The 27630-nt window shown below is 39.6% G+C and overlaps 1 protein-coding gene across 3 annotated transcripts in view; it reads left to right on the forward strand.

The window, feature by feature from the left end:
* The first annotated feature begins 979 nt into the window (after positions 1–979).
* The window catches only part of LOC118569679 (solute carrier family 22 member 19-like), a 43665-nt gene continuing 17014 nt past the window's right edge, over positions 980–27630 (forward strand). For 2 of the 3 annotated variants that reach the window (XM_036167820.1, XM_036167827.1), the window contains exons 1-5: positions 980–1381; positions 2459–2562; positions 11824–11978; positions 12081–12249; positions 22172–22295. In XM_036167820.1, the coding sequence (XP_036023713.1) occupies positions 980–1381; positions 2459–2562; positions 11824–11978; positions 12081–12249; positions 22172–22295 (954 nt within the window). The remainder of the gene's footprint in view (positions 1382–2458; positions 2563–11823; positions 11979–12080; positions 12250–22171; positions 22296–27630) is intronic. The other variant, XM_036167834.1, reaches the window with a different exon arrangement.

The raw sequence follows: 27630 nt of genomic DNA on the forward strand, positions 1-27630 counted from the left end.
TCTGGATCTCTAGACAAGGCTGGCCTCAAACTCAGACACCTACCAGCCTCTTCCCTCCCAGCCCTGGCATTAATGATGTGCAGCACCTCACCTGGCTCTAGGCTTTTCTTTAATTCCCTTTCACAATTTGGAAATCTGTTGGGTGGGATCTTGGCCTGAGGTAACTACTTCCTTTATTCCATTTCTTAAACCATGTATCTCTTTGAACACAGGATTTAGCTCTATTCCAGTTCCCAAGACTCTTTTCTTAATATGTACATTTTATTTTTTATTTGCTCAGCTTGCCACTTTTCATTATATATCTTCTGCAGGATGAGTCCCTTCACATGCTCCAGAGGTCATAGATGGTTTAGATGTATGCCAACCCAAGGCCTAGGATGTGGACCTGGGTGGTATCTGAGCTTTTCAGCCTGTGGTGCTGGGACCACTCCTCAGGTAAGGGGCAGAGCCAGCTCTCTTATGCCTATGCCATGGTCTCATGTGGCTTACCAGACCCCTGGAATTCACACAGCCCTCAGTGGTAACAGGAACCACAGACATGGTTTTCATTAATTCTTTTATACAAACTCAACACTAAATGAAATATTTACTTCCATAAAGCAGAAAAATGAAGCCCACTTTACTTTGGATTCTGGAAAATTACATATTCTCTAAAGGACTACATGTAATAGTAAGTTAACTTGACTATTTTCAGAGAATTTGAAGATCAATGTCCACAGCTGACCATGGGGCAGTGCACTGACAAAGTTTCTAACAAAGTAGATCTTTAACAGATTCAATTACAGAAAGCAAATCATCAGGCTATTTCTCTTGGTGACTCTAAAGCAAGCAGCTCCCTTCCTAACCCTGACTCGTAAGAGGGACACATGAGGAAGAGTTCAGGATTTACCCTCTTTTAGTGTGTCTTAGTGAAAAAGAACTTTTGGAAGCCTAGATATAATCATATTTGCCTTCCATTGGAGATAGAGATTCAGCCTAAATGGCCTTTCAGGACCTTCTTATCCATGTTGGCAGCCTGGGGAGGTTCCAGATCCTTCAGATGACTTTCATTTTGCTCTGCAATGTCATGGTGCTTCCTCACACTCTTTTGGAGAACTTTACTGCGGCCATCCCTGGTCATCGCTGCTGGGTCCACATCCTTGACAATGACACTGTCTCTGAGAATGAAAGTGGAATCCTGAGCCAAGATGACCTCCTGAGGATCTCTATCCCACTGGACACCAACTTGAAGCCAGAGAAATGCCGTCGCTTTGTCCAACCACAGTGGCATCTCCTTCATCTAAATGGAACCTTCTCCAATGTGACAGAGCCAGACACAGAGCCCTGTGTGGATGGTTGGGTGTATGACAGAAGCACCTTCCTCTCTACCACTGTGACTCAGGTCAGTCAATTCCTTTCCCCATCAAGAGTTCATGATGGGACTTTATTGATAGCCTAAATAGCACAGATGTTTTGAGAACAGCCTTTATTTTTAGCCATTGTAATTATTTCTTTATTTACTACGAAAACACATTATTTAATGCATCTAGTGATTGTTATAAAAATTTTAAGAATTTATTCTCCTTATCTTTTCATTATAGGGATAAACATTATTTAAGAAGTAATTTTTGTGCCAAGTCAGTTTAATCAAATAATTCATGTGGAACCTCATAAACATTGTGACAAGTCAGTGTCATTTAGCTTTAATTTCAAATATAAGATGTCTGGATTACTATGCAAAACTATAGTGGCTGGATAGGAATGTGGTCCAGTGCTATAGTGAATCTGTACTATGTGTGAGGTTGAGGATTCAAACTCACCCCATCAAAAAAAATGTTACCTTCTTTTATGACTAGAATGTGGCTAATGGCTAGCACACTTCCAAAATGTTAAAAGCCCTACAATACATCACCAATATTGCAAAAGAAATAGATAGATAAATAAATAAATAAAGTCAGTGCCCAGTCTCCACACCTGAAGTACTCATATGGAAGATTGTGCAATTATACACAAGATCCAATAAATTCTTCAATGGTCTCAAATCATTGCATGATATGATCGCATCTGTGAGAACTTCTTTTTTGTGGGGAGGAATGTGTTTTGAGCCAGGGAGGGTTCCTCTGTGTAGCCCTGGCTGTCCTGGAACTCACCCTGTAGACCAAGCTGGCCTCAAACTCAGAGATCTGCCTTCCTCTGCCTCCCAACAGATAAAATTAAAGGTGTGTCCCACCATTGCCTAGCCATTTGAGAACTTCTTAGCACAAGTTACAAGTTATTAATGTAACCTGCAGAATTATAGGAAGATTCCTGGCAATGGGTTTGTTTACGATGAAACTGGATGGTAGAAGTCAAATGATGATGATGAAAATGGAAGCTGGAGAGGAAGATAGGACGGATACAATACATTTGGAATATCAAGTTGAATTATTTTGAACAGATTACATTGAAATGCTGTCATGCTGGTTTTCTTCTCTTTCAGTGGGACCTGGTTTGTGGATCTCAGGCACTGAATCCAGTGGCTAAATTTATATTCATGATTGGCATGTTTATAGGACATGTCATAGGTGGCCATTTATCAGACAGGTGAGTGGCTATGCTTTACAGCTCTCTCTACATGTCAGTATTTTTTATCATCTGTGATTCATTCATTCATTAAGAAGTAGTCATTGCAGATTATATTTCTCTATGTGTACCTTTGAGCCTAGACATCACTGAACACAAATGAAAATGTTAAGTGTTAAAAAGTCCATGTATTGTGTGGACACAGAAGTAGCTATTCAAGATATGGTTTAGATAAGAAGGGAAACAGCATGATTTGGGAAAATAAGAAGAGCTAACTGTGGGAATGAGACAAATATGTTTCATCATATAGAATTAAACCTATTTGAATATCTTAATGAAATACTTAGTGGAAAACACCACTGTCACTCTTGGTCTGGGTCACTAGACTCCAGGCTTCACAGACATTGCCCTAAATAGTCATAGTGACAGAAAGTAGAAACTATGCTTTAATTGCTCAAGCATGACAGTGGAATGTCCTTTGATTCCTGTGGCACATGTGCAAGGTGCAATTGGTGTGGCTGGGAAGCCATGCCTTTTGTTTTTATTTTTGCTTCTGCCAAAACAATTTCTCTCTTTTTTTAATTGAAAAGAAAATTTTTCATACAATTTATTTTTATCATGTTTGCCCCCCATTCCTCCCAGGCATATCCTACCCTTCCAACTTCAGGTTGTGTTTTCCCTCTCTCATTTTAAAACAAACAAGAATACAAAAATAAAAAAAACAAAACAAGAAACACATACACAAACAAAACCCCAAAAAGCACAAAAAAGCAATTCAAAATAAACAAGCAAAAGACCAATGAGACCCCCCAAAAATGTGCTCAAACAAAGCAAAAGAGGTAAAAAGTCTACAAAGATACCACCGAGTTAATTTTGTATTGGCCAGCTACTCCTGGGCCTGGTACCTACCCTGAAGTGTGTCTAGTATACCCAATGAGACTCCACTGGTGAAAACTTACATTTTTTTACACCAGTGAGTATAAGCTTCTTGATTAGGAGTGGGAGCCTGTGTCCACTTTCCCTCTCAGTGCTGAGACCTTGTCTGGCTTGAGTCTATGCATGCCTTGTGTGTGCCACCACATTCTCTGGGAGCTCTTATATGCATCAATCCTTTTGTGTCTGGAAGACAGTTTCCTTGGAGGCACCCCTCCCCTCTGGATCTTACAGTCTTTCCACCTCTCCACATAGTTACCCGATAACTGAGGGTAGGAGTCTAATAAAAATATCCTGTTTAGGACTGAGTGCTCCAAAGTCTCTCAGTCTTTACACATCATCCAGTTGTGGGTCTCTGTATTAATTCCTATCTATTGCAAGAAGTAGTTTCTATGATGATAACTGAGCAAGGCACTGACCTGTGGGTTTAGCAGTATGTCAGTAGCCATCATTTTTAATGCTGTGTTCCTTTAGCAGAAAAATAGCAATAGTTTCCCCTAGTCCCATGACTTCCCTAGTCTGGGGTTCTTGGCCACTTTAGTTTCTTGGGTATGGGTTCCAGCTCATGGAGTGGGCCTTAAATCCAATCAGAAAGTAGTTGGTTGCTCCCTTAACATTTGTTTCACTGTTGCACCAGCATATCTCACAGACAGATCACTGTCACAGATTACAGGATTTGTACCTGGGAGCTGTTGATGATTGACTTTCTCCTTGGGTCACATGTAGAGAAACTTCTAGTCCCATTAATGCTAAACTATAGGGGTAAACCTTCTAGTTAGGCACCAGTTTGACTTCTCCATGTTCACTGATACATGTAGGTGTACCTTCAATAACAGGCGTTTTCAAATGCCGTTTAGTGTTGTCTTTCAAAAGATTCCCCCCTCCACCCTTCTCTCTCATCACCTTCTCTATTTAACCCTCCCATTATAGTTTTCCTTTTGTCTCGCCATAACAATATGTTCTATTTTCCCTTTCTTAGGAGATCCTCTCTTCATCCCTAGTCCTTACTTTGTGGTTATCAAGATTTCTATACACATGAAAAAAAGGCTTGAAAGCTAGCATGGACATTATGGTGGTTTGAACAAGAATGGCCTCCATAGGATCATAGCTTTGAAGGCTTGGTCGCCAGGGACTGGCACTATAAGGAGGTGTTGCCTTGTGGAGTATGGGTGGTCTTGTTGGAGGAAGTGTGTCCCTAGAGGTGAGTTTTGAGGTTTCAAATACTCAAGCCGGGCCCAGTGTCTATCACTCTTCCTGTTGTCTTCCAATCCAGATGTGAAACTTTTGGATATCTCTTGAGCACTATGTTTGTTTCTGTGCTGCCATGCTTTCCACCATAGACTAAACCTCTGAACCTGTAAGAAAGGCCCATTTAAATGTTTACCTGTGTAAGAATTGCTGTGGTCATGGCATCTCTTCACAGAAATAAAACATTAACTAAGGCACACATACAAAAGAACATATATACTATTTGTCTCTTGCTCATGGTTACTTCACTCAAGATAATTTTTTAGCTCCATTCTCTTACTTAAAAATTTTATAATTTCATTTTACTTGACAACTAAATAATATTCCATTATGTAAATGTACCACATTTTCTTTATCTATTCTTCAGTTGATAGGCATCTAGGCTGTTTCCAATTTCTGGCTATTTTGAATAGAGCAGCAATGAACATGGATGAGCAAGTATCTCTGTAGTAGGATGTAAAGTCCTTTGGGTATATGTACCAGAAAAGTATACCTGGATCTTGAGGTAAATCTGTTCCCAGCTTCCTGAGAAACTACCACACTAATTTCCATTGTGATTGTACGAGTTTGAGGTCTCACCAGCAATAGGTGAGTGTTCTCCTTACTTCACATCATCTCCAGCATGAATTGTTGAACTTGGTCATTCTGACTTGTGTAAAATGAAATTTCAAAATAATTTTGATTTGTATTTCCATGATGGCTAAGGATGTTGGACATTTCTTTGCATCTCAGCCACATGTGCTTTGTCTCTTGAGAACTGTCTCCTTAGTTCTGTACCTCATTTTTAATTGGGTTTCTGTTTGTTGGTGTTCAGGGTTTTTTAGTTCTTTACATATTTTGATATTAATTCTCTATCAGATGTGTAATTGGTAGAGATCTTTTGCCATTATGTAGGCTGCTGCTTTGCCCAAATGATGGTATTCTTTGCTAAATGGAAACATTTTAGTTTCATGAGGTTGCATTTATTAATTGTTGTTCTTAGTGCCTGTATTGTCAGGACCCTTGCTGATTTCTGTCTTGACCCATTTTTCATTCAGAAGTGACTTGTTCAGTTTCCATGAGTTTGTAAAGTTTCTGTTTGGGTGATATGTTCTTTAGCTATCCATTTGATTCATTATAGGTTTTCCTACAACATTTCTCTGTTTAGATTTGTTTGGGTTCCCTGGGTATTTGTGAGACTGGGTTATCATGATCACCTGCTATCAGTGTGTGAAGGTCAATATGTGATTTTGACTGTAGTAGTCTTTCTTTATGAACTTGAGTGTCCTTGTGTTTGGTGCATAAATGTTTATAATTGCAATATCCTCTTGGTGGACTTTTTTTCCTTTGGTGAATATGTAGTGTCTTTCTCTATCTCTTCTGACTTGTTTTGGTTTGAAATCTATTTAGTCAGATATTAAAATCTCTACACCTGCTTGTTTCTTGGGTCCATTTGCTTGTATTAACCTTTTTCCATCCTTTTACCCTGAGGTGATTTCTGTCCTTGGTGATAAGATGTGTTTCTTGTGGGCTGCAAAAAGATCCATCCTGTTTTCTAATCCAATATGTTAGTCTGTGTCTTTTTATTGTGGGAATTGAGACCACTAATATTAAGAGTTATCAATGAGTAGTGTCTATTGATTCCTGGGTGGTTTTTTTTTTTTTGTAAGATTGTAGAGATTTTCCCCTAGAATTATTTATTTCTTGTGATTTCTTGGGTGTGGTCAACCTCTTCACAATGAAGTTTCCCTTCTTGAACCTTCTGTAGAGCTGGATTAGTAGATAGAAATTGATTGAATTTGGTCTTATTGTGGAATGTTTTTCTTTCTCTGTCAATTGTGATTGATAGTATTGCTGATTATAGTAGTCTGTGCTGGGTATAGTAATCTGAGGTCACTAAGAGTTTTTAGAAATCCATCCAGGCCCTCTGGCTTTTAGTCCCCATTGAGAAGTCAGGGGTTATTCTAATGGGCCTGTCTGTCTAATGTTAGTCTTTTACGTTAACAGCTTATAATATCATTTCTTTATTCTATACATTTAATATTTTGACTAAGTGTCATGGGAAATTTCTTGTCGGGTCCTATGTATTTAGTGTTCTGTATGCTTCTTAAACCTTAATATAGGTACTTCCTTCTTTAAGTTGGGGACATTTTCTTCTACAATTTTGTTGAAAACATTTCCTATGTCTTCACCTTAGATTTCATCTCCTTCCTCTATCCCTATTATTCATAGATTTAGCCTTTTCATAGTGTCCCAGATTTCCTAGCTGATTTGTCCCAGATTACCTGGGTATTTTTATATTTAACATTTCCTTTGACTGAGCCATCCATTTCTTCTACCTTGCCTTCGACCTGAGATTCTCTCTTCCATATTTTGTCATCTGTTGATGAGGCTTACCTGTGAGGTTTTTGTTTGACATCTTAAATTTTTAATTTCCATGTTTGAGTTTTCTTTAGTGATTTCATTTCTTTGTTAAATTCTCCTTTTATATCTTATATTTTTCCATTATTTCATTCAACTGTTCCTTTGTGTTTTTACAGACTTCATTGAAGTATTTATTCATTATCCTCTTTAAGGTCCTTGAATTTATTCATAATTGTCATGTTTAAGTCCTTGTCTTATGCTTCAGCTACATTGCTTTTTTCAGATCTACTGTAATAGGGTTCTGGTGGAGTCATATTGCCTTGGTAGTTCATATTTATGCTTTTTCACTGATATCTAGGCATCTGGAGCTGTAATATTTGAGGTGTTTCTTAGTGTAGATATTTGGTCTTGTTTTTGTTGGGTGGGTGTTCTGTTGCCCTCTATGGATGCTAGGCAAATGTGGTGGCTGTGGGGTCCCTGGTATAAAGTGCTTCTGAGTGTTGGTGTACAACAGAAAGGAATGGAGATGGGCTGGGAGGAAAGGCTGAGAAGGGTAGGTGGAAAAGCTAAGTTGTACCAAAGCAGATTCTAAAAATCACACTTCCAGCCAAGCAAAGTAATTTATCTAACAACAATGGTCATCACAATTTGTGGTATAAGAATTTGGATTCTGTGCCTGAAAACATGTCTTTTGAATAGAAACCCATTTCTGCCAAGCAAGTGGCTACATTTTCACACAGCAGAAGAAGCCAACATGGGGCTGTCATATAGTACACAGTGCATACAGCTCCTTTGATAATCCTCTTTCATAATCCCATGAATGATGGTACCACCTTCATAATTAATGAAGTCTCAGAGATCCAATTTCTTAGCACTAGTGTTCTGGCCCAAAAGTTTACAAGTGTGAATCCTGGAGGAACACATTCGGATCACAGCCAATGGTCTTCTGCCATTCATGGGAATAGGATGGTATCTATACCAATCAGGTCATATTGGTGGAAGGCATCCATCCTTAAATCTTGAATCTTGTGGTCATTCTCTACCTATTGTTTTCATTTATGAAGTAATGATGATAAAATTTGTCTCTCTGTGACCTATTTCTTCCTTTACTTTTGTGTTTTCATCTTCTGTGTGTTGAAAATATTACATTTATGTAAATATAAAATTAATATTTTAGCATACGATCCTCTATATCTCAATGAACACCCATTACAGTACCTACTTAATTAGTTTTCACATTTATTATTCCTTTTTTGACAACTGTGTCTCATTATGTAGCTTATGTTGGTTCTACATGTATCCCAAGGTAGTGTTGAAATGACAATTCTATTGACTCAAACTGCCAAGCTTTGGGATTATTATGGTTTGTTGTTGGATTGGTTTTTTTTTACTCTATGCTCTTTGAGGGCCCAACACCCAGCTCCCAAATAATTACATGGAGACTTATTCTTTCTTATGAATGCCCAGCCTTAGCTTGGCTTATTTCTAGCCAGCTTTTATTAACTTAAATTATCCCATCTACCTTTTGCTTTTGGGCTTTTACATTTCTCTATTTCTGTATATATTTTTTCCTTCTTATTTCATGTCTGGCTTTGTGGATGGGTGGCTGGACCCCAGTATCTTCTCTCCTCCTTTTATTGCTCCTCCTTCTTCTCATTCTTTCCTTCTGTTTATTCTTTCTGCCTGGCAGCCCTGCCTATCCTCCTGCCTAGCTATTGGATATTCAACTCTTTCTTAAACCAATCAGGTGTTTTAGGCAGGCAAAGTAACACAGATTCAGAGAGTTGAACAAATGCAGCATAAAAGAATGTAACACACTTTTGTATCATTAAACAAATATTCTCTAGCATAAATGAATGTAACACATCTTAAATTTATATTCAACAACAAGGGTTGAAACATATGTTAAGGTTGAAACAGAAAGTTTGGGAAAACAGGGAATATAAATTAAAAGGCAAGCAGCTGGCATGAGATGGAAAATTACATAGACAAAAGGAATGACTGTACTCTGTGAAAAATAAATCTGGTCCCAATAGGCTCTCCTGGCCCCCACAGAGACCCTCTCTGAGGGGCATGCCCAAAGCAACTTTACCCTAGTAAATTTCTCAAAGCCATGGACACTCCTACCTTCATAAATATTCATTCAATTATTGTATCTAATTTCAACAGTCTGAGTTGTGGGTTAAAAACAGTTTCTAAGAAGCCTCCTCCTTTTCCAAGGATGAGAATGCCCCAGACCATTCCAGGAAGTAACAAGGGGAAGACATCTAGTGGACACAGACTTACAAACTCAAATATTAGAGGAAAACTTTATTGTTGTCACTTGGCTCATTTGACTGTCTACTCAGGAGTGGACTTTGTGCTCTTGCTCACTCTCTTGATTAAAAATAAACTAGGACTGATTGTTCTGCCTGAACTGGTGTGAATTCCTACACCTTGGCAGTATAAGAAACAAGACTTCTGCGAACAGAACTCCTGCTAATGTCTTACTGTGTGGTCCAAACTGGCCTTGAACACTTTGTGTGCTAGAGTACATTCAAATCATGATCCTGGTGTCTCAGTTTACCACATAATGAAATTACAGGTGGATACCACTGCACTTGGACAAAGAGTTCTATAATGCATTTCTGTCCAGTATTAATATAGCCTCTTCAACCATCTCTTTCTTGCATAGACTATGTTGACAACATTATTTTATCTATTGAAAGAACTAGTTCACATCTAGGTCACTATCTTTAATTCACTGTCATTATCTCTATTTTTTCATTGAGATTTTTAGCCTTTTCACATTGGGTATTTTTCTAATATGATTGTATTTACTCTATCATTTTATTTTTAATTAATCTAGCAGACATGTGTGTGAATATAAAACATCATATAACTAGAGGTAATAAACATCCTCAAACAACATGGAGATCTTAAGCTTATACATCAAACTAGTTCCAATATTAGAGCAAGATTAGTTTCATCTTTAAGGAGTGTCCTGACAAATGTCAGTATACCACCAAAAACAGGAACTATGCTGGCATTCCAAGAAACATGCATAAAACCTTTAGACAGTATGACATAAAGAAATTTAAGACTTCTATGACAACACAGGACAAAAGACTGTCTTTGAAATAGTTTGGTAAACTCATAAAAATTGCAGGGCATTATACTTCAAAACTAAAATAAATGAAGAACATTCTTTGCAAAAGTGAGAATATGAATTTCAAATTTCTACATTATAACAATCAAATACAAAATTATATGTCAAGAAAAAAGAAGTATGGCCTATTAAAAATGAAACATACTATGAATAGTCTCTGTGGGAGATTCACTAGACAAATACTTTAAAAGACATATCTTAAATATATGCAACAGGATGAAATCAAACATAGACAAAGTATTAATGACAACTAGGAAACTAGACTATAGTAACAGTAATAGAAAGCATATAAAAGAACAAAACAGAAACCTGGATTTTAAAAATACAATAAATCAAAAATTTCCCTAGAGACATTTAGTAGCATGTGCCACTAATACAATAATAAATTAAAGAAGAGAAAATGTAAAAAATGTCAAAATTAAGAAGCCAAAAGATAGATTTACAAGTAACTAGCATTCAGTGGACTTATGGGACATCAGGAAGCTGACCAAAAATGCATTATGTCAGTAGAAGAAGGAGGAGAGAGTGGGGAAGGAACAGACTTTTTGAAAGATATAATGATATGTTTGATGTAATATATCAATATTCAAAGCCAACAAGGTAAAATTTAAGACAGTGAATGCAAAGACCTTCCTTCACAGGAATAATCAATAAAGTCTATACATCAATAATCAAAAGACTGTATATAAGCAATTATATAAAAGTGATTCATTCTCATTTTAGATTTTCTATTTTGAATTTAAGTCTTTTGACACTACAGGTTCATGTATTTGGTTATTTGGTTCCCCAGCTGAAGGAATGCTTTGAAAGTTATGAGACTTTGGGATGTGGGAACTGACTGGCAGAACTGGGTTACTTGAGGTTGATGTTGAAGGAGATACCCACTTTGGTTTCTGTGTGAATTGATTTAGATTCCAAGGGAAGAAGTCTGTCACCTGCTCCTGACACTGTAGCTCACTGAAGCTGTGAGCCCAAATCAATCTTTCCCTTGTGCAGCTTCTGTCAGACATTTTGTCACCATGACCCAATAAATGGTTAATAGATATGTTATGTACATAATTTAGTATGACATACTTGTGTTAAAGTTCCAGATTCATAGTTTCTCATATATGGCTTAACTCATATGGAAAACTAGTGATATGAAATCAAGAAGAACCAGGCAGTGGTGATACATGCTTTTAATCCCAGCACTCAGTCAGCAGAGGCAGGTGGATTCTTGAGTTTGAGTCCAGCCTGGTCTACAGAGAGAGTTCCAGGACAGCCAGAGCAACACAGAGAAACCCAGTTTTGAAAATCCAAAAAAGGAAAACGAAAGAAAAGAGAAGAAATCAAGAAGAGCAGATATGAGGTACACACATTAAATCCCAGCACTTAGAAGGCAGAGCAGGCAGATCTCTGAGAGTCTGAGGCCAGGCTTGGTGTCATAGTAAATTTCTGGCCTGCAAGGACTACATAGTAAGACCCCCATCTAAAAGAGAAAGAAGCTCTTGACTGTAGAGAAAGTCTGTCTTTTTAATTTCTTGATGATTTATCATTTCAAAGTACTTCCTATCTTCATTGTTTGTGCAAACTCTCATTGTTCCCATAATCAATTCTTTCCTTTTCCTCAGGTTTGGGCGGAAGTTCATTTTCACAGGTGCTTTACTGCAAATGGCCATCAGTGAAACCGGTGCAGCTTCTGCTCCCACCTTCCTTGTCTACTGCTTGTTTCGCTTCCTGGCAGGGATTTCTTCGTCATCCATGAGGACAAACAGTGTGTTGCTCAGTAAGTTGAAGCTTTTGATGGACATTGTCCAAGCTTTGGGTCTGACATGGATGCCCTGTCCAGCCTTCTTAGAAGTCACACATCATTTTCTTTTTCTTTCAGTATTAGAATGGACAAGCCCTAAATTTCAATCTTTGGTAATGGCACTGGCATTTTGTGCTGGGGGAATTGGACAGGTAATATTGGGAGGCCTGGCTTTTGCAATTCGAAACTGGCACCATCTCCAGCTGGCAATGTCTGCACCAATGTTCTTCTTCCTTATTCCCACAAGGTATGAGATTTCTTTCCTCCTCTCTTATATAATCCAGGGATGACAATATACATGGAATCAGGACATAAGAAATGCATTTGGTCTACACAAGACCATGTGTACTTCACTTTGTCCTTATGTAACATGAGGACAAGCAATTCTGTCACATAAAACTGAGGATGCTGAATTCACTTGAATTTAAGATGAGCACTAAGTACTTTTATAAAATCATAATCATACATATACGTAGTAAAAGACATGCATTTTCTAAAAAGTACTCATTATTTATTTGAAAACTGTTAGTTCTGTATTTTGTTTAATAGCTGGGTAAAGTACACAAGATTTAAGTGTATTCATATTACTTAAAAATAATAAATACTATCAGTGTAACTATATCCAAAGTAATGATATAGTATATTTACAGTAAAAAAGTATAATAATTGATTGATGTTCAAATTTTACCATGCACAAATTTATTTTATTTACTTGAGAAAAAAAACCCAAAGCAGAAATTAGCAATGAATTCTTACCAGGATGTTCTTGGCCTTTCTATCTGTCCCTGCTATTAAGTTTAAATTATCCAGACAGTAACAGAATAAACATTTAAAGATCATATGGCCTCTGTTGTGGTTTGTATTTTTATGTGTAGTTTGGGTTTTTTTCCTTTTTTAAAAATTTATTATATTTGTGTTTTAATTTTACAAATCAGCCATGGGTTCCCCTGTCCTCCCCCTCCCACACCCACCCCCACCTTCCCCACAACCCCTCCCCTCCATTCACATCTCCTCCGGGGCCAAGACTCCCCTGGGGATTCATTTAAACCTGGTGGATTCAGTACAGGCAGATCCAGTCCCCTCCTTCCAGGCTGAGTAAAGTGTCCCTGTGTAAGCCCAAGGTTCCAAACAGCCAGCTCATGCACTAAGGACAGATCCGGGTCCCACTGCCTGGGTGCCTCCCAAACAGTTCAAGCTATTCTTTTGTCTCACTTATCCAGAGGGCCTGCTCCAGCTGGGGGCTCCACAGCGTTTGGTTCATAATTCATGTGCTTCCATTTGTCTGGCTATTTGTCCCTGTGCTTTTCCAATCTTGGTCTCAACAATTCACACTCTTACAGTCCCTCCTCTTTCTCGACAATTGGACTCCTGGAGCTCCACCTGGGGCCTGGCCAAGGATCTCTGCATCCACTTCCATCAGTTGTTGGATGAGAGTTCCAGCACGACTGTTAGGGTGTTTGGCAATCTGATCACCAGACTAGGTCAGATCAGGCTTTCTCTCAACCATTGCCAGCAGTCTACAGAGGATGTATCATTGTGGATTTCTGGGGACCTCTCCAGCACTCTGCCTATTCCTGTTCTCATGTGGTCTTCATTTATCATGGTCTGTTATTCCTTGTTCTCCCTTTCTCTTCTTGATCCAGCTGGGATCTCCTGCTTCCCTAAGCTTTCTTTCCCTCCAACCTTGCCCTTCATTACTCCCACAGTCATCCAGGTTGTTCATGTAGATCTCATCCATTTCTCTGTCATTGGGTGATCCCTGTGTCTTTGCTAGGGTCCTGTTTTCTAGGTAGCCTATGAGTAGTTTTGCAAACAAAAAAATGCTTTGAAAATTGTGGTAACATTGATATTAATAAAAGATATATAAAATAAGTTTATCTTCATAACTGTTCAATGAAGGAAAATCATGTCCTCAGTTTAAAGCTGTAGGCGGAATGGCCCATTTCTCTCACTGGCTCTTTAGATTCCCTTGCTTTCCATTTAAAAAAGAATTAAGAAGTGCTATGATGCCATCAACAGAGGAGGCATATTTGGTCAGGAAAGGCCACAAAATGTTTATAGATAAATATAGTGAGATGATTCCATACCAAAATAAGGGGGACCCTCTTTCAGGCTCTTCCATATCGCTTTATCCTCATAGCACAGCCAACAAAATTATGATGCTGCAATAGCAGGTGGCGGTGGTGGCACATACCTTTAATCCCAGCACTTCGCAGGCAGAGGCAAGAGGATCTCTTTGATTTTGAGATCAGCCTGGTGTACAAAGTGAGTTCCAAAATAACCAAGGATACACAGAGAAACCTTGTCTAAAGAAAAAAAAAAAACACAGGATAAAATTTAATGCTGCTGTCTTCATTTTACAGATTAGAAATGAAGGTAGAAAGGTAGAGTTAACTTGCTTGTGTGGCCAGAAAGCATTAGTTACTAGGAGTAGGAATGACTTTGTATGACATAATTAGTGAACAAAATTTGTTCAGTGGCTCCTTTTTTTTTCTTTTTGGTTTTTCGAGACAGGGTTTCCCTGTGTAGCTTTGTACCTTTCCTGGAACTCACTTGGTAACCCAGGCTGGCCTCAAACTCACAGAGATCCACCTGGCTCTGCCTCCCAAGTGCTGGGATTAAAGGCATGCACCACCACCGCCTGACTACTTTTTTAAATTTTATAATTAATTTAATTTTACATGTGAGTAATGGATTCCCCTGTCTTCCCTCCTCCCACCCCATACCCTGCCCTTCCCCCAGTCCACCCTCCATTCCCACCTCCTCCAAGGCAAGGACTCCCCTGGGGATTCAGCTCAGCCTGGTAGATTCAGCCGAAGCAGGTCCAGTCCCCTCCTCCCTTCACCTAGGCTGAGCAAAGTATCCCAGCATAGGCCCCAGGCTCCAAAAAGCCAGCTCATGCACTAAGGACAGGTCCTGGTCCTACTGACTGTGGGCCTCCTAAATAGTTCAAGCTAATCAACTGTCTCACTTATCCAGAGGGCCTGGTCCAGTTCCATGGGGGCTCCTCAGCTGTTGGTTCATAGTTCATGTGTTTCCACTAGTTTGGCTATTTGTCCCCGTGCTTTTTCCAGTCATGTTCTCAATATATCTTGCTCATATAATCCCTCCTCTTTCTCACCAATTGGACTCCTGAAGCTCCACCTGGGCCCTGGCCATGGATCTCTGCATCTGCTTCTATGAGTCACTAGATGAGAGATCTATCATGACAGGGTGTTCTGCCATCCAGTCACCAGAGTAGATCAGTTTGAACTTTCTCTCAACCATTGCTAGCAGTCTATTACGGAGGTATCTTTGTGGATTTCTGGGGACCTCTCTAGAACTTTGCTTCTTCCTATTCCCATAGGGTCATCATTTATCATGGTCTCTTTTTCCTTGTTCTCCCTCTCTGTTCTTGATCCAGCTGGGATCTCCTGCTTCCCTAAGCTCTCTTCCCTCTACTCTTGCCCTTCATTTCCCCCACTCATGTCAAGTTTGCTCATGTAGATCTCATCCATTTCACTGTCATGGGCAATGACTATGTCTTTTTTAGGGTCCTGTTTTTTAGGTAGCCTCTCTGGACTTGTGTATCAGTCTAGTCATCTTTGTTTTGTATCTAGTATCCTCCTATGAGTGAGTACATAACATGTTTGTCTTTCTGAGTCTGGGTTACCTCACTTAGGATGATTTTTTCTAGATCCATCCATTTGCCTGCAAACCTCATGATGTCATTGTTTTTCTCTGGTGAGTAGTACTCCATTGTGTATATGTACCATATTTTCTTTATCCATTCTTCAGTTGAAGGGCATCTAGGTTGTTTCCAGGTTCTGGCTATTACAAAATAGAGCTGCTATGAATATAGCTGAGCATGTGCCCTTGTGGTATGATTGAGCATTCCTTGGGTATATGCCCAAGAGTGGTATAGCTGGGTTTTGGGGGAGATTGATTCCCAATTTTCTAAGGAAGCGCCATATTGATTTCCAAAGTGGCTGTACAAGGTTGCATTCCCACCAACAGTGTAGGAGTGTTCCCATTGCTCCACATCCTCTCCAGCATAAGTTGTCATCTGTGTTTTTGATCTTAGCCATTCTGAAGGGTATAAGATTACATGTCAAAGTCGTTTTTATTTGCATATCCCTGATGATTAGGGATGTTGAGCAATTCCTTAAGTGATTTTCAGCCATTGAGCTTCCTCTGTGGAGAATTCTCTGTTTAGCTATATAGCCCATTTATTAATTGAGCTGTTGGGCATTTTGATGTCTAATTTCTTGAGTTCATTATATATTCTGGATATCAGCCCTCTGTCAGATGTGGGGTTGGTGAAGATCTTTTCCCATTTTGTAGTGTGTCACTTTGTCTTGTTGACCGTGTCCTTTCCTCTACAAAAGCTTCTCAGTTTCAAGAGGTCCCATTTATTAATTATTGCTATCAGTGTCTGTGCTACTGGTGTTATATTTAAGAAGTGATCTCCAGTGCCAATGTGCTCAAAGCCTTTTTCAAAGAACTTCCTACTTTTTCTTCTATCAGGTTCAGAGTAACTGGATTAATATTGAAGTCTTTGATCCACTTGGACTTGAGTTTTGTGCATGGTGACAGATATGGATCTATTTGCAGACTTCTACATGTTGACATCCAGTTATGCCAGCACCATTTGTTGAAGATGCTTTCTTTTTTCCATTGTACAGTTTTGGCTTCTTTATCAAAAATTATGTGTTCATTGGTATGCAGATTAATGTCAGGGTCTTCAATTCGATTCCATTGCTCCCCCACCCCACCTTCCCTCCAGCCCCTCCCCTCCATTCCCATGTCCTCCAGGACCAAAACACCCCTGGGGATTCATTTAAACCTGGTGGATTCAGTACAGGCAGGTCCTGTCCCCTCCTTTCAGGCTGAGCAAAGTGTCCCTGTGTAAGCCCAAGGTTCCAAACAGCCAGCTCATGCACTAAGGACAGGTTCTGGTCCCACAGCCTGGGTGCCTCCCAAACAGATCAAGCTATTCAATTGTCTCACTTATCCAGAGGGCCTGATCTAGCTGGGGGCTCCACAGCCTTTGGAACAGAAAGGGAGAATGAGGAATAACAGACCATGATAAATGAAGACCACATGAGAATAGGAATAGGCAGAGTGCTCGAGAGGTCCCCAGGAATCCACAATGATATATCCTCTGTAGACTGCTGGCAGTGGTTGAGAGAAAGCCTGATCTGACCTAGTCTGGTGATCACATGACTAAATACTCTAACAGTCGTCTTGGAACTCTCATCCAATAACTGATGGAATTGGATGCAGAGATCCTCAGTCAGGCCCCAGGTGGAGCTCCGGGTGTCCAACTGTCGAGAAAGAGGAGGGACTGCAAGAGCGAGAATTGTTGAATCCAAGATTGCAAACAGCACAGGGACAAATAGCCAATTGAATGGAAGCACATGAATTATGAGCCATTTTTTACTATGTTAATCCTGCTTATCTATGAGCATGGGAGATCTTTCCATTTTCTGACATCTTCTTCAATTTCTTTTTTCAGGGACTTAAAGTTCTTGTCATACAGGTCCTTTGCTTGCTTAGTTAGATTTACCCTAAGATATTTTTATATCATTTGAAGCTATTGTAAAGGGTGATGTATTTCTGATTTCCTTCTCAGCCTGTTTGTCAATTGTATATAGGAGGGCTACTGATTTTTTTTTAGTTAATTTGTATTCTGCTATATTGCTGAAGGTGTTTATAAGCTGTATGAGTTCCTTGGTTGAATTTTTGGGGTCACTTATGTATACTATCATGTCATTTGCAAATAGTGAAAGCTTGACTTCTTTGTTTCTGATTTGTATCACCTTGATCTCCTTATGTTGTCTTATTGCTCTGGCTAGAATTTCAAGTACTATATTGAATAAGTATGGTGAAAGAAAACAGCCTTGTCTTGTTCCTGATTTTAGTGGAATCACTTTGAATTTCTCTCCATTTAATTTGAAGTTGGCTGTTGGCTTGCTGTACATTGCCTTTATTATGTTTAGGTATGTTCCCTGTATTCTTGATCACTCCAAGACCTTTATCATGAAGGGGTGTTGGATTTTGTCAAATGTCTTTTCAGCATCTAGTGAGATGGTCATGTGGTTTTTTTCTTTGAGTTTGTTTACATGGTGTATTACATTGGTGGACTTTCATATGTTGAACCACCAATGCATCCCTGGGATGAAGCCTACTTGATCATGGTGGATAATAGTTTTGATGTGTTCTTGGAGTCTGTTTGCCAGTATTTTATTGAGTATTTTTGCATCAATGTTCATGAGGGAGATCGGTCTGTAGTTCTCTTTCTTTGTTGCATCTTTGTTTGGCTTGGGAATCAGGGTAATTGTAGCCTCATAGAAGGAGTTTGGTTATGTCCTTTCTGTTTCTATTGTGTGGAACAATTTAAATAGTGTTGGTATTAACTCTTCTTTGAAGATCTGGCAGAATTCTGTGCTGAAACCATCTGGTCCTGGGCTTTTTTTGATTGGGAGATTTTTGGTGACTGATTCTATTTCCTTAGGGGTTGTTGGACTATTTAAATAGTTTATCTGGTCTTGACTTAACTTAGGTATGTGGTACCTATCCAGAAAATTATCCATTTCTTTTTTATTTTTCCAGTTTTATGGAGCAGAAGTTTTTGAAGTATGACCTGATGATTCTCTGGATTTCCTCAGTGTTAATTGTTATGTCTCTCTTATCATTTCTGATTTTGCTAATTTGGATGCTCTCTCTCTGCCTTTTGGTTTGTTTGGATAAGGACTTGTCTATCTTGTTGATTTTCTCAAAGAACCAACTCTTTGTTTCATTGATTCTTTGTAGTGTTCTCTTTGTTTCTATTTTATTAATTTCAGCTCTCAATTTGATTATTTCCCGGCATCTATTCCTCCTGGGTGACTTCGCTTCTTCTTCTTCTCGAGTTTTCAGGTGTGCTATTAAGTCACTAGTGTGAGATTTCTCCAACTTCTTTATGTGGGCATTTAGTACCATGTATTTCCCTCTTAGCACTGCTTTCATATTGTACCATAAGTTTGGGTATATGGTGTATTCATTTTCATTGGTCTCTAGGAAGTCTTCAGTTTCTTTCTTTATTTCTTCCTTTACCCTTTGGTGATTCAGTTGAGCATTATTCAGTTTCCATGAGATTGTAGGCTTTCTGTAGTTTTTGTTGATGATGAAATCTAACTTTAAACCATGGTGGTCTGATAGGACACAGGAGGTTATTCCAATTGCTTTGTATCTGTTGCGATTTGCTTTGTGGCCAAGTATGTGGTCAATTTTAAAGAAGGTTCCATGGGGGCACTGAGAAGAAGGTATATTCTTTTTTGTTAGAATGGAATGTTATGTAGATATCAATTAAGTCCATTTGATTTATAAAATTAGTTAAGTCCTTTATTTCTCTGTTAAGTTTCAATTTGGCAGATCTGTCCAGTGGTGAGTGGGGTGTTGAAGTCTTCCACTATTAATGTGTGGGGTTTTATATGAGATTTAAGCTTTAGTAATGTTTCCTTTACATATGTGGGTGCCCTTGTGTGGGGGGCATAAATGTTCAGAATTGAAATGTCATCTTGGTAGATCTTTCCTGTGATGAGTATGTAATGCCCTTCTTGATCTCTTTTGATTGATTTTAGTTTGAAGTCTATTTTGCTGGATATTAGGATGGCTACACCAGCTTGCTTCTTAAGACCATTTGATTAGAAAGACTTTTCCTAGCCTTTTATTCTTAGGTAGTGTCTATCTTTGAATTTGAGGTGTGTTTCTTGTATGCAGCAGAAATATGGGTCCTGCTTTCATATCCATTCTGTTAGCCTATGTCTTTTTATAGATGAATTAAGTCCATTGATATTAAGGGATATTAATGACCAGTGATTGTTCATTCCTGTTTTCTTTTGGTGGAAATGTTGTGTACTTCTCTTCTTTGGGGTTTACTGCTCTGGTGTTATCTATTGCTTGTGTTTTTGTGGGTGTATCTGACTTCTTTAGGTTGGAATTTTCCTTCTAGTGCTTTCTGCAGGGCTGGATTATTATGGGTAGGTAATATTTAAATCTGGTTTTGTCTTGGAAGGTCTTGTTCACTTCATCTATGATGATTGAAAGTTTTGCTGGGTATATTAGTCTAGGCTGGCATCCATGGTCTCTTAGTGTCTGCATTACATCTGTCCAGGTCCTTCTGGCTTTCAAAATCTCCATTGAGAAACGGGTGTTATTCTGATGGGTTTCCCTTTATAAGTCACTTGGCCTTATTCCTTTGCTGCTCTTAATATTCTTTCTTTATTCTGTACATTTAGTTGTTTAATAATTATGTGGTGAGGGGACTTTTTTTGGTGGTCTAGTCTGTTTGGTGTTCTATAGGCTCCTTCTATCTTCCGAGGCATTTTCTCCTTTAAACTGGTAAAGTTTTCCTTTATGATCTTGTTGAATATATTTTTTGTGCCTTTGAGTTGGTATTCTTCTCCTTCCTCTATCCCTATTATCCTTAGGTTTGGTCTTTCCATGGTGTCTCAGATTTCTTGGACATTTTGTGTTATGACATTTTTGGCATTGGTATTTTCTTTGACTGACGAATCCATTTCCTCTATTGTATCCACTGCACCAGACATCCTCTCTCCCAACTCTTGTATTCTGTTGGTTTTGCTTGCATCTGTGTTTCCTGTTCATTTACTCTGATTTTCTATTTCCAGCATTCCATCTGTTTGTGTCTTCTTCATTGTTTCTATTTCCCCCTTCAGGTCTTGAACTGTTTCCCTCGCCTGTTTCATTGCTTTTTTCATGATTTTCTTTAAACAATTTATTTTTCCCCCTTTTTATTTTTCTTTTCCTCAGTTCTTTATAGATTTCTTCCTATTTTTTGTTTGACTTTTCCTCATTTTTTTTCTTGATTTCCTCCACTTTTTTGTTTATCCTTTACTCAATTTCATTTTTGATTTTTTCTTGAAAGGCCTCTAGCATCTTCATGATGCTATTCTTAAGGTTACGTTCTTCTATTTCTTCTACTTTGTGATGTTCAGGTCTTGCTCTTGGAGGAGGGCTAGGTCCTGGTGATGCTGTATTGCTCTTTATGTTGTTGTATATACTTCTGCCTTGACATCTGCCCATCTCCTCATCTAATAGATATAAGAGTTGCCTATGTCTAAGCAATTTGCTGTTGGTCCACTCTCTGTGTCTGCTGTGTCTCAGTCTCAGGTGGCCCTTCTGGGTCTAATCTTAGCTCTTGGTCTAATTTGAGCAGGCATTTTCTGTGTCTCAGTGAGCTGCTCTTGGGTCAACCCAAGGTAGTTGATTCTGTGACTCACAGATTCGTTCTTGGTCTTATCAGGGCTCTTAGTCCAGGCAGAGCTGACAGACACTGCATTTTAGGAAGCCTCTCTTGGTCTAATGATTGGTGGTGGATTCTACATCTTAGAAAGCCACTCTTGGTCTAATCAGGGCTTGCAGATTCCCTGTCTCCTGAGTTTACTCTTTGTCCAATGATGGCTCTTTGTCCAATGAGAGGTCTCTCTTTCTCTGGGCCAGATGGGAGCTCTCTGGGCTGCATGGGAGCTCTGGTTTGGATGAGAGCTGGGTGTTGGTCTCCAAGTTTCAGGAAGTGGCAGGGGTCTTGGATGGATGGGTGTGGGGACAGGGCATATAAATTGCAGGGTCTGCTGGGGAGTCTTGGAGAAGGGGATCCTTCCTGCAGGAGCCCTGCCCACTGGTCAGCAACTGGAGCCAAGTTGGGGGGGGTGTTCCCCAGGAAAAGCTGAGGCCCAGGGATGGGACCTAGGGGCAGGCCTCCCTGGGATGGGAGCTCTGGGTCAGATGGGAGCTGGGGTTGGTCTCTAAGACTCAGGAAGTCTCAGTGGCTCCTTTTAAGGAAAAGAACAAAGTAGGAATAAATGTTTTCCTTAACAAAAATTTGGAAAATGTCTATACAAGTATCCTTCATGTTGCCATTCTGGCAATTCCATGTAAATGCATATTTGGGTAAGAATGAGCAGACCAACATAACTCCAGGTCTGCATTCTGGAAGTGTGGGTATAATGTATGCATGAGGCATTTCCTATTGTCCTTGTGAAGGCCTAGACAGTGTAAGATTGTATTTATTAATATAACTGAATGAGTGGTAGGTATTAAATTAAAGAATATAATGGTTCAAGGATAAATGTAGTTTAAAAATGACTGCTGGAGAATTATCTCACATCCAATATCTTGAGCAGGTGGCTGTCAGAGTCAGCTCGGTGGTTGATTGTGACCAACAAACCCCAGAAGGGCTTAAAGGAACTTAAAAAAGCTGCATGCAAGAATGGAATGAAGAGTTCTGAAGACATCCTAACCATGGAGGTGAGTATAATGGACTTGTTATGACACAAAGAAAACATAAGTTTGACATATACATGAGTTAGTGCCTGAGAGTCAATATGTGGTCACTCAAAAGACTTCATAAGGATGTTTCATTCAAAAAGAACTAAAATCACAGTGACAGTGGCACATGCCTTCAATCCCAGCACCTGGGAGGCAGAGGCAGGAGACTCTCTGTGTTTGAGGCCAGCCTGGTCTACAGAGAGAGTTCCAGGATGGTCAGGGCTATGCAGAGAAATTCTATCTTGAAAAAAGAAAAATTAAAATCACTTCTGTTTTCCTTCATTTTGTTTCTTGAATTCTGTGTGTCACTTTTTTGGTAACACAAGCTAAAGTCATCTGGGAAAAGGGAGTTGGAAGTGAAAAAATGTCACCATTAGATTTGGCCTATAGGCAAGCCTATAGGGCCTTCTCTTGATTGATGTGGGAGTGCCTAGCCCTCTGTAGGTGGTTGTCACTCCTCAGTAGGCAGTTCTGTGTTATATAAGAAAGCAAGCTGAGAGAACCAAAGAGAGCAAGCAAGTAAGCAACATTCTTCATGGCCTTTTCTTTTCTAAGTTCCTGCCTTGAGTTCCCACCCTGACTTCCCTTTGTGGTACACTATAGTCTAAAAGATGAAATAAACCCTTTCCTTCCCAAGTTGCTTTTGGCACTGTGTTTAGCACAGCAATAAAAAGCAAACTGGGAAAATTCAATTTTTAGAACCTTTAACAAAAATCTTAAAAAGTCTTATTAATAGAAAACACTCAGAGGCAGGTATTGGGAAGAATTCTGAACGATCAGAGAAGCAGAACAAGCCACAGCTAACCTCATCTCGCCAACTTCTCAGCTGATTCTGTTTCCTCAAACTGAAAGCTTCTGAGTCCTCACCTAAATGTATCCCAGCTGAACTGCTGCTAAAAGCCTAAAAGCTTAAAAGTCTCTAACTCCTGGTCTTCACACCTTATATACCTTTAATAGCTGCCATCAATTTCTAGGATTAAAGGCATGTGTCCTTCACATGCAAGACATGAGATCTCAAGTGCTGGTACTAAAGGTGTGTGTCATCTTGCCTGGCTGTTTCCAGTGTGGCCTTGAACTCAGAGATTCAGAAGGATCTTTGCTTCCCAAGTGATAGGATTAAAGGCTAGACCATTTTCTGGCCTCTATGTCTATCTAATGACTGTTCTATTTTATGACCCCAAATAAGTTTATTAGAGTGCACAATATATTGGGGGACACAATATCACCACAAGAACCTTCTCCAGGGGATTTGAGTTTTTTTACTTTTTATTAGAATATATTGGTTATATGTTGTATTGGTTTTCATTTTGACAGCTTCATACATGTACATAATATATTTTTATCATTTTATATGTACATAGTGTATTTTTATCATTTTACATCATGCTGACTCTATTTGCTCACCCTCACACTTCTGCTTATTCCTCCTCTTCCCAATTAGTCCCACATCTACTTCAATCTCTCTGTCTCTCTGTCTCTGTCTCTCTGTCTCTCTGTCTCTGTCTCTGTCTCTGTCTCTCTCTCTCTCTCTCTCTCTCTCTCTCTCTCTCCAAGTAATTTTAGTTTCTTACAAAAGCACTGTGAATTGTGAAGATTTAATTACAATGCTTGGGCAACTCAAGACATGGCTACATCATTGAAGACAATGTCTCTCCTTGCAGCAACCATTCACTGATGAATTCCCTATACATCCTCAAGAGGGATTTATGAGCCTTTTCTAATTAGCAATATCTAACTACTTATAACACTTCAAGGAGAGGCAGGGCTTCAAGAACTCCTCTACTCTCCATGATGGAAGCTGGTGGGCCCACTCCCTTGCAGTTTACAACTCACAGGCCGTGACAAGACAAGAAGACAAGACTATACATCACTCTACACTTTCCACTGCCTTTTCCCTTCTCTCTTTCCCCACTTTCACATTGTCCCTGGACTTTGGGAAGAGTGATAGAGATATCCCATTTATGCCTGAATCTTCAGCATTTGACCATTCATGACCCAGCAGTAACTGCCACCAATTAAAGGAAAAGCAGCTTCTCTGACCAAAGCATTGATCTATAGAAATTTAAAAAAAAATTCAGAAGGCAATTCAATTGGGACACCATCTCTATTTAGCAAAAAAACTACAGTAGTTTCCCAATAAGGTCTGTGATACCCATAGTCATGGGCTTTTGATGGAGTTTAAAGCATCATGTAAATTCCCTCCTGTAAGCAGGCCTCAAATACTGGTTACTACCATAACAGTGATATCGGATACACTGTGAATACAATTTGCCAAGCAATGATCAGTCATGCAGCACAAATATCTATAGCTGAGTAAAATTATGATGACAGTTCTCCATAGGAGCACACATAGCACCTTCTAGCTCTATGAAAGCTAGCCAGCAGGGCAGAAGTTTGCAAATCAGTTCTAGCTTGATTTCTCTATGTCCTGCAACCAAAGCATGTAGCATACTTAGTAATAGGTCCTTAGCATTGATTCTGTTGGGAAATTCAAATGAAATTGTGTGATAGTTACTATTGATTGTAAACTTGAAACTATCTAGAATGTCCTAGGAGATACATTCACAAACATAGCTGTGCTTGACAATTTTGTTTAAGTTAGCCTCTTGGAATAATTGAGCTTGGAATTATCATGATTAGGTTAACTGAAGTAGGAGAACATCCAAAAACTGACAGCAACTTTTCCTTGGGCTTGGGTCCCTGCTGTGGATATCGCTCTGTATAAATAAAATGCTGATTGGCCAGTAGCCAGGAGGAAGTATAGGCGGGACAAGCAGAGAAGAGAATTCTGGGAAGTGAAAGCTGGGGAAAAGAGACTCTGCCAGCTGCCACCATGACAAGTGAGATGTAAGGTACAGGTAAACCATGAGCCACGTGGCAAAGTATAGATTAATAGAAATGGGCTGAATATAAGAGTAAGAGCTAGACAATGGTAGGCCTGAGCTAATGGCCAAGCAGTTTAAATAATATAAGCATCTGAGTTTATTTTGTAAGTGGGCTGTCAGACTGACAGGGCTTGGTGGGACCCGGGGAGAGAACTCTCCATCTACAAATGGCACCAGAACATGGGGCAGAAATTTCCACTTAAAACCGGAGAAAGCATTAACAAAAAAAAAAAAAAAAGGATTCTAAACGAAGCTAAAACAGCTTCTTAGTTGTCTCTCTTAAGTTAGTGGCAGCCTGTGGCCTGAGCTACTATATGGCAGGTTCCTGGAGAGCATGTTTGACCAGCAATATGGCGGAAATGAGGCGTTTACAAGTGGCACATTATGCTGCTGCGTGGTGGATTTAGCCTTTGCTAGTTAAAAGAGAGAGAGAGAGAGAGAGAGAGAGAGAGAGAGAGAGAGAGAGAGAGGTTTCTGGGCTACACGCTGCTTTGACAAAACCATAGAACCATTGTCTCTAAGAGTTGATGGTGGCTCCCAGAGCTGGAGGTAAACATACCACTGTCATATTGGGAAGCTGAGGTGGGCGGAGCCACTAGCCAAAGCTGCTACTTTAGCCCTAGTAATGCTGCAATTTAAAACAGTAGGTTCACAATCAGACAGATTCAGATGAAACAAGACTTTAAATGCTTTACAATGTGTGTAAAAATGTATGTAGACTTGAAAGAGAGAAAAAAGGAATATATACAGTTATATAAAAAAAATAGATAGTTTTTAAAAATAAAGTCTTTAAAGAGACAGTGAAGGTAGTATAAAAAAATAAGCCATGTAAAGATGGATATTACACAGAGAATCTGCATATTATTATTATTGTTATGATTATTATGTGTTTTAATTGTATACATCAGCCATGGGTTCCCCTGTCCTTCCCCCCTCCCGCACCCATCCCGACCTTCCCCATAGGCCCTCCCCTCCATTCACACGTCCTCCAGGACCAAGACACCCATGGGGATTCATTTAGACCTGGTGGATTCAGTACAGGCAGGTCCAGTCCCCTCCTTCTAGGCTGAGCATGTGTCCCTGTGTAAGCCCAAGGTTCCAAACAGCCAGTTCATGCACCAAAGGACAGGTCCCGATCCCACAGCCTGGGAGCCTCCCAAACAGAACAAGCTGTTCAACTGTCTCACTTATCCAGAGGGCCTGATCTAGCTGGAGGCTCCACAGCCATTAGTTCATAATTTATGTGACTACATTCGATTGGCTATTTGTCCCTGTGCTTTTTGCAATCTTGGATTCAACAATTCACACTCTTGCAGTCCCTCCTCCTTCTTGACAGTTGGACACCTAGAGCTCCACCTGGGGGTGGCCAAGGATCTCTGCATCCACTTCCATCAGTTATTGGATGAGAGTTCCAAGACGACTGCTAGGGTGTCTAGTCATCTGACCACCAGACTAGGTCAGATCAGGCCCTCCCTCGACCACTGCCAACAGTCTACACAGGATATATCATTGTGGATTTCTGGGGACCTATCCAGCACTTTGCCTATTCCTGTTCTCATGTGGTCTTCATTTAACATGGTCTGTTATTCCTCGTTCTCCCTTTCTGTTCTTCATCCAGGTGGGATCTCTTGCTCCCCTAAGCTTTCTTTCCCTCAAATCTTGCCCTTCATTACTCCCACTGTCGTCCAGCTTGTTCATGTAGATCTCATCCATTTCTATGTCATTGGGTGATCCCTGGGTCTTTCCTAGGGTCCCGTTTTCTAGATAGCCTCCCTGGAGATGTATAGCAGTCGAGTCACCTTTGTTTTACATCTAGTATCCTCCTATGAGTGAGTACATACCGTGTTTGTCCTTCTGAGTCTGGGTTATCTCAATCAGGATGATTTTTTTCTAGATCCATCCATTTCCTGCAAACCTTATGATGTCATTGTTTTTCTCTGGTGAGTAGTACTCCATTGTGTATATGTACCATATTTTCTTTATCCATTCTTCAGTTGAAGGTCATCTAGGTTGTTTCCAGGTTCTGGCTATTACAAACAATGCTGATATGAACATAGCTGAGCAAATGTCTTAGTGGTATGATTGAGCATTCCTTGGGTATATGCCCAAGAGTGCTACAGCTGGGTCTTGTGGAGATGGATTCCCAATTTTCTAAAGAAGCAACATATTGATTTCCAAAGTGGCTGTACAAGCTTGCATTCCAACCAGCATTGGAGGAGAGTTCCCCTTGCTCAACATCCTCTCCAGCATAAGCTGTCTTCTGTGCTTTTGATCTTAGCCATTCTGACAGGTGTAAGGTGGTATCTCAGAGTCAGTTTGATTTGCATTTCCCAGATAATTAGGGATGTTGGGCAATTCCTTAAATGTCTTTCAGCCATTTGAAATTCCTCTGTGGAGAATTCTCTGTTTAGGTCTATAGCCCATTTCTT

Source organism: Onychomys torridus, chromosome 1 (assembly GCF_903995425.1).
Source record: "Onychomys torridus chromosome 1, mOncTor1.1, whole genome shotgun sequence".
NCBI lineage: Eukaryota > Metazoa > Chordata > Mammalia > Rodentia > Cricetidae > Onychomys > Onychomys torridus.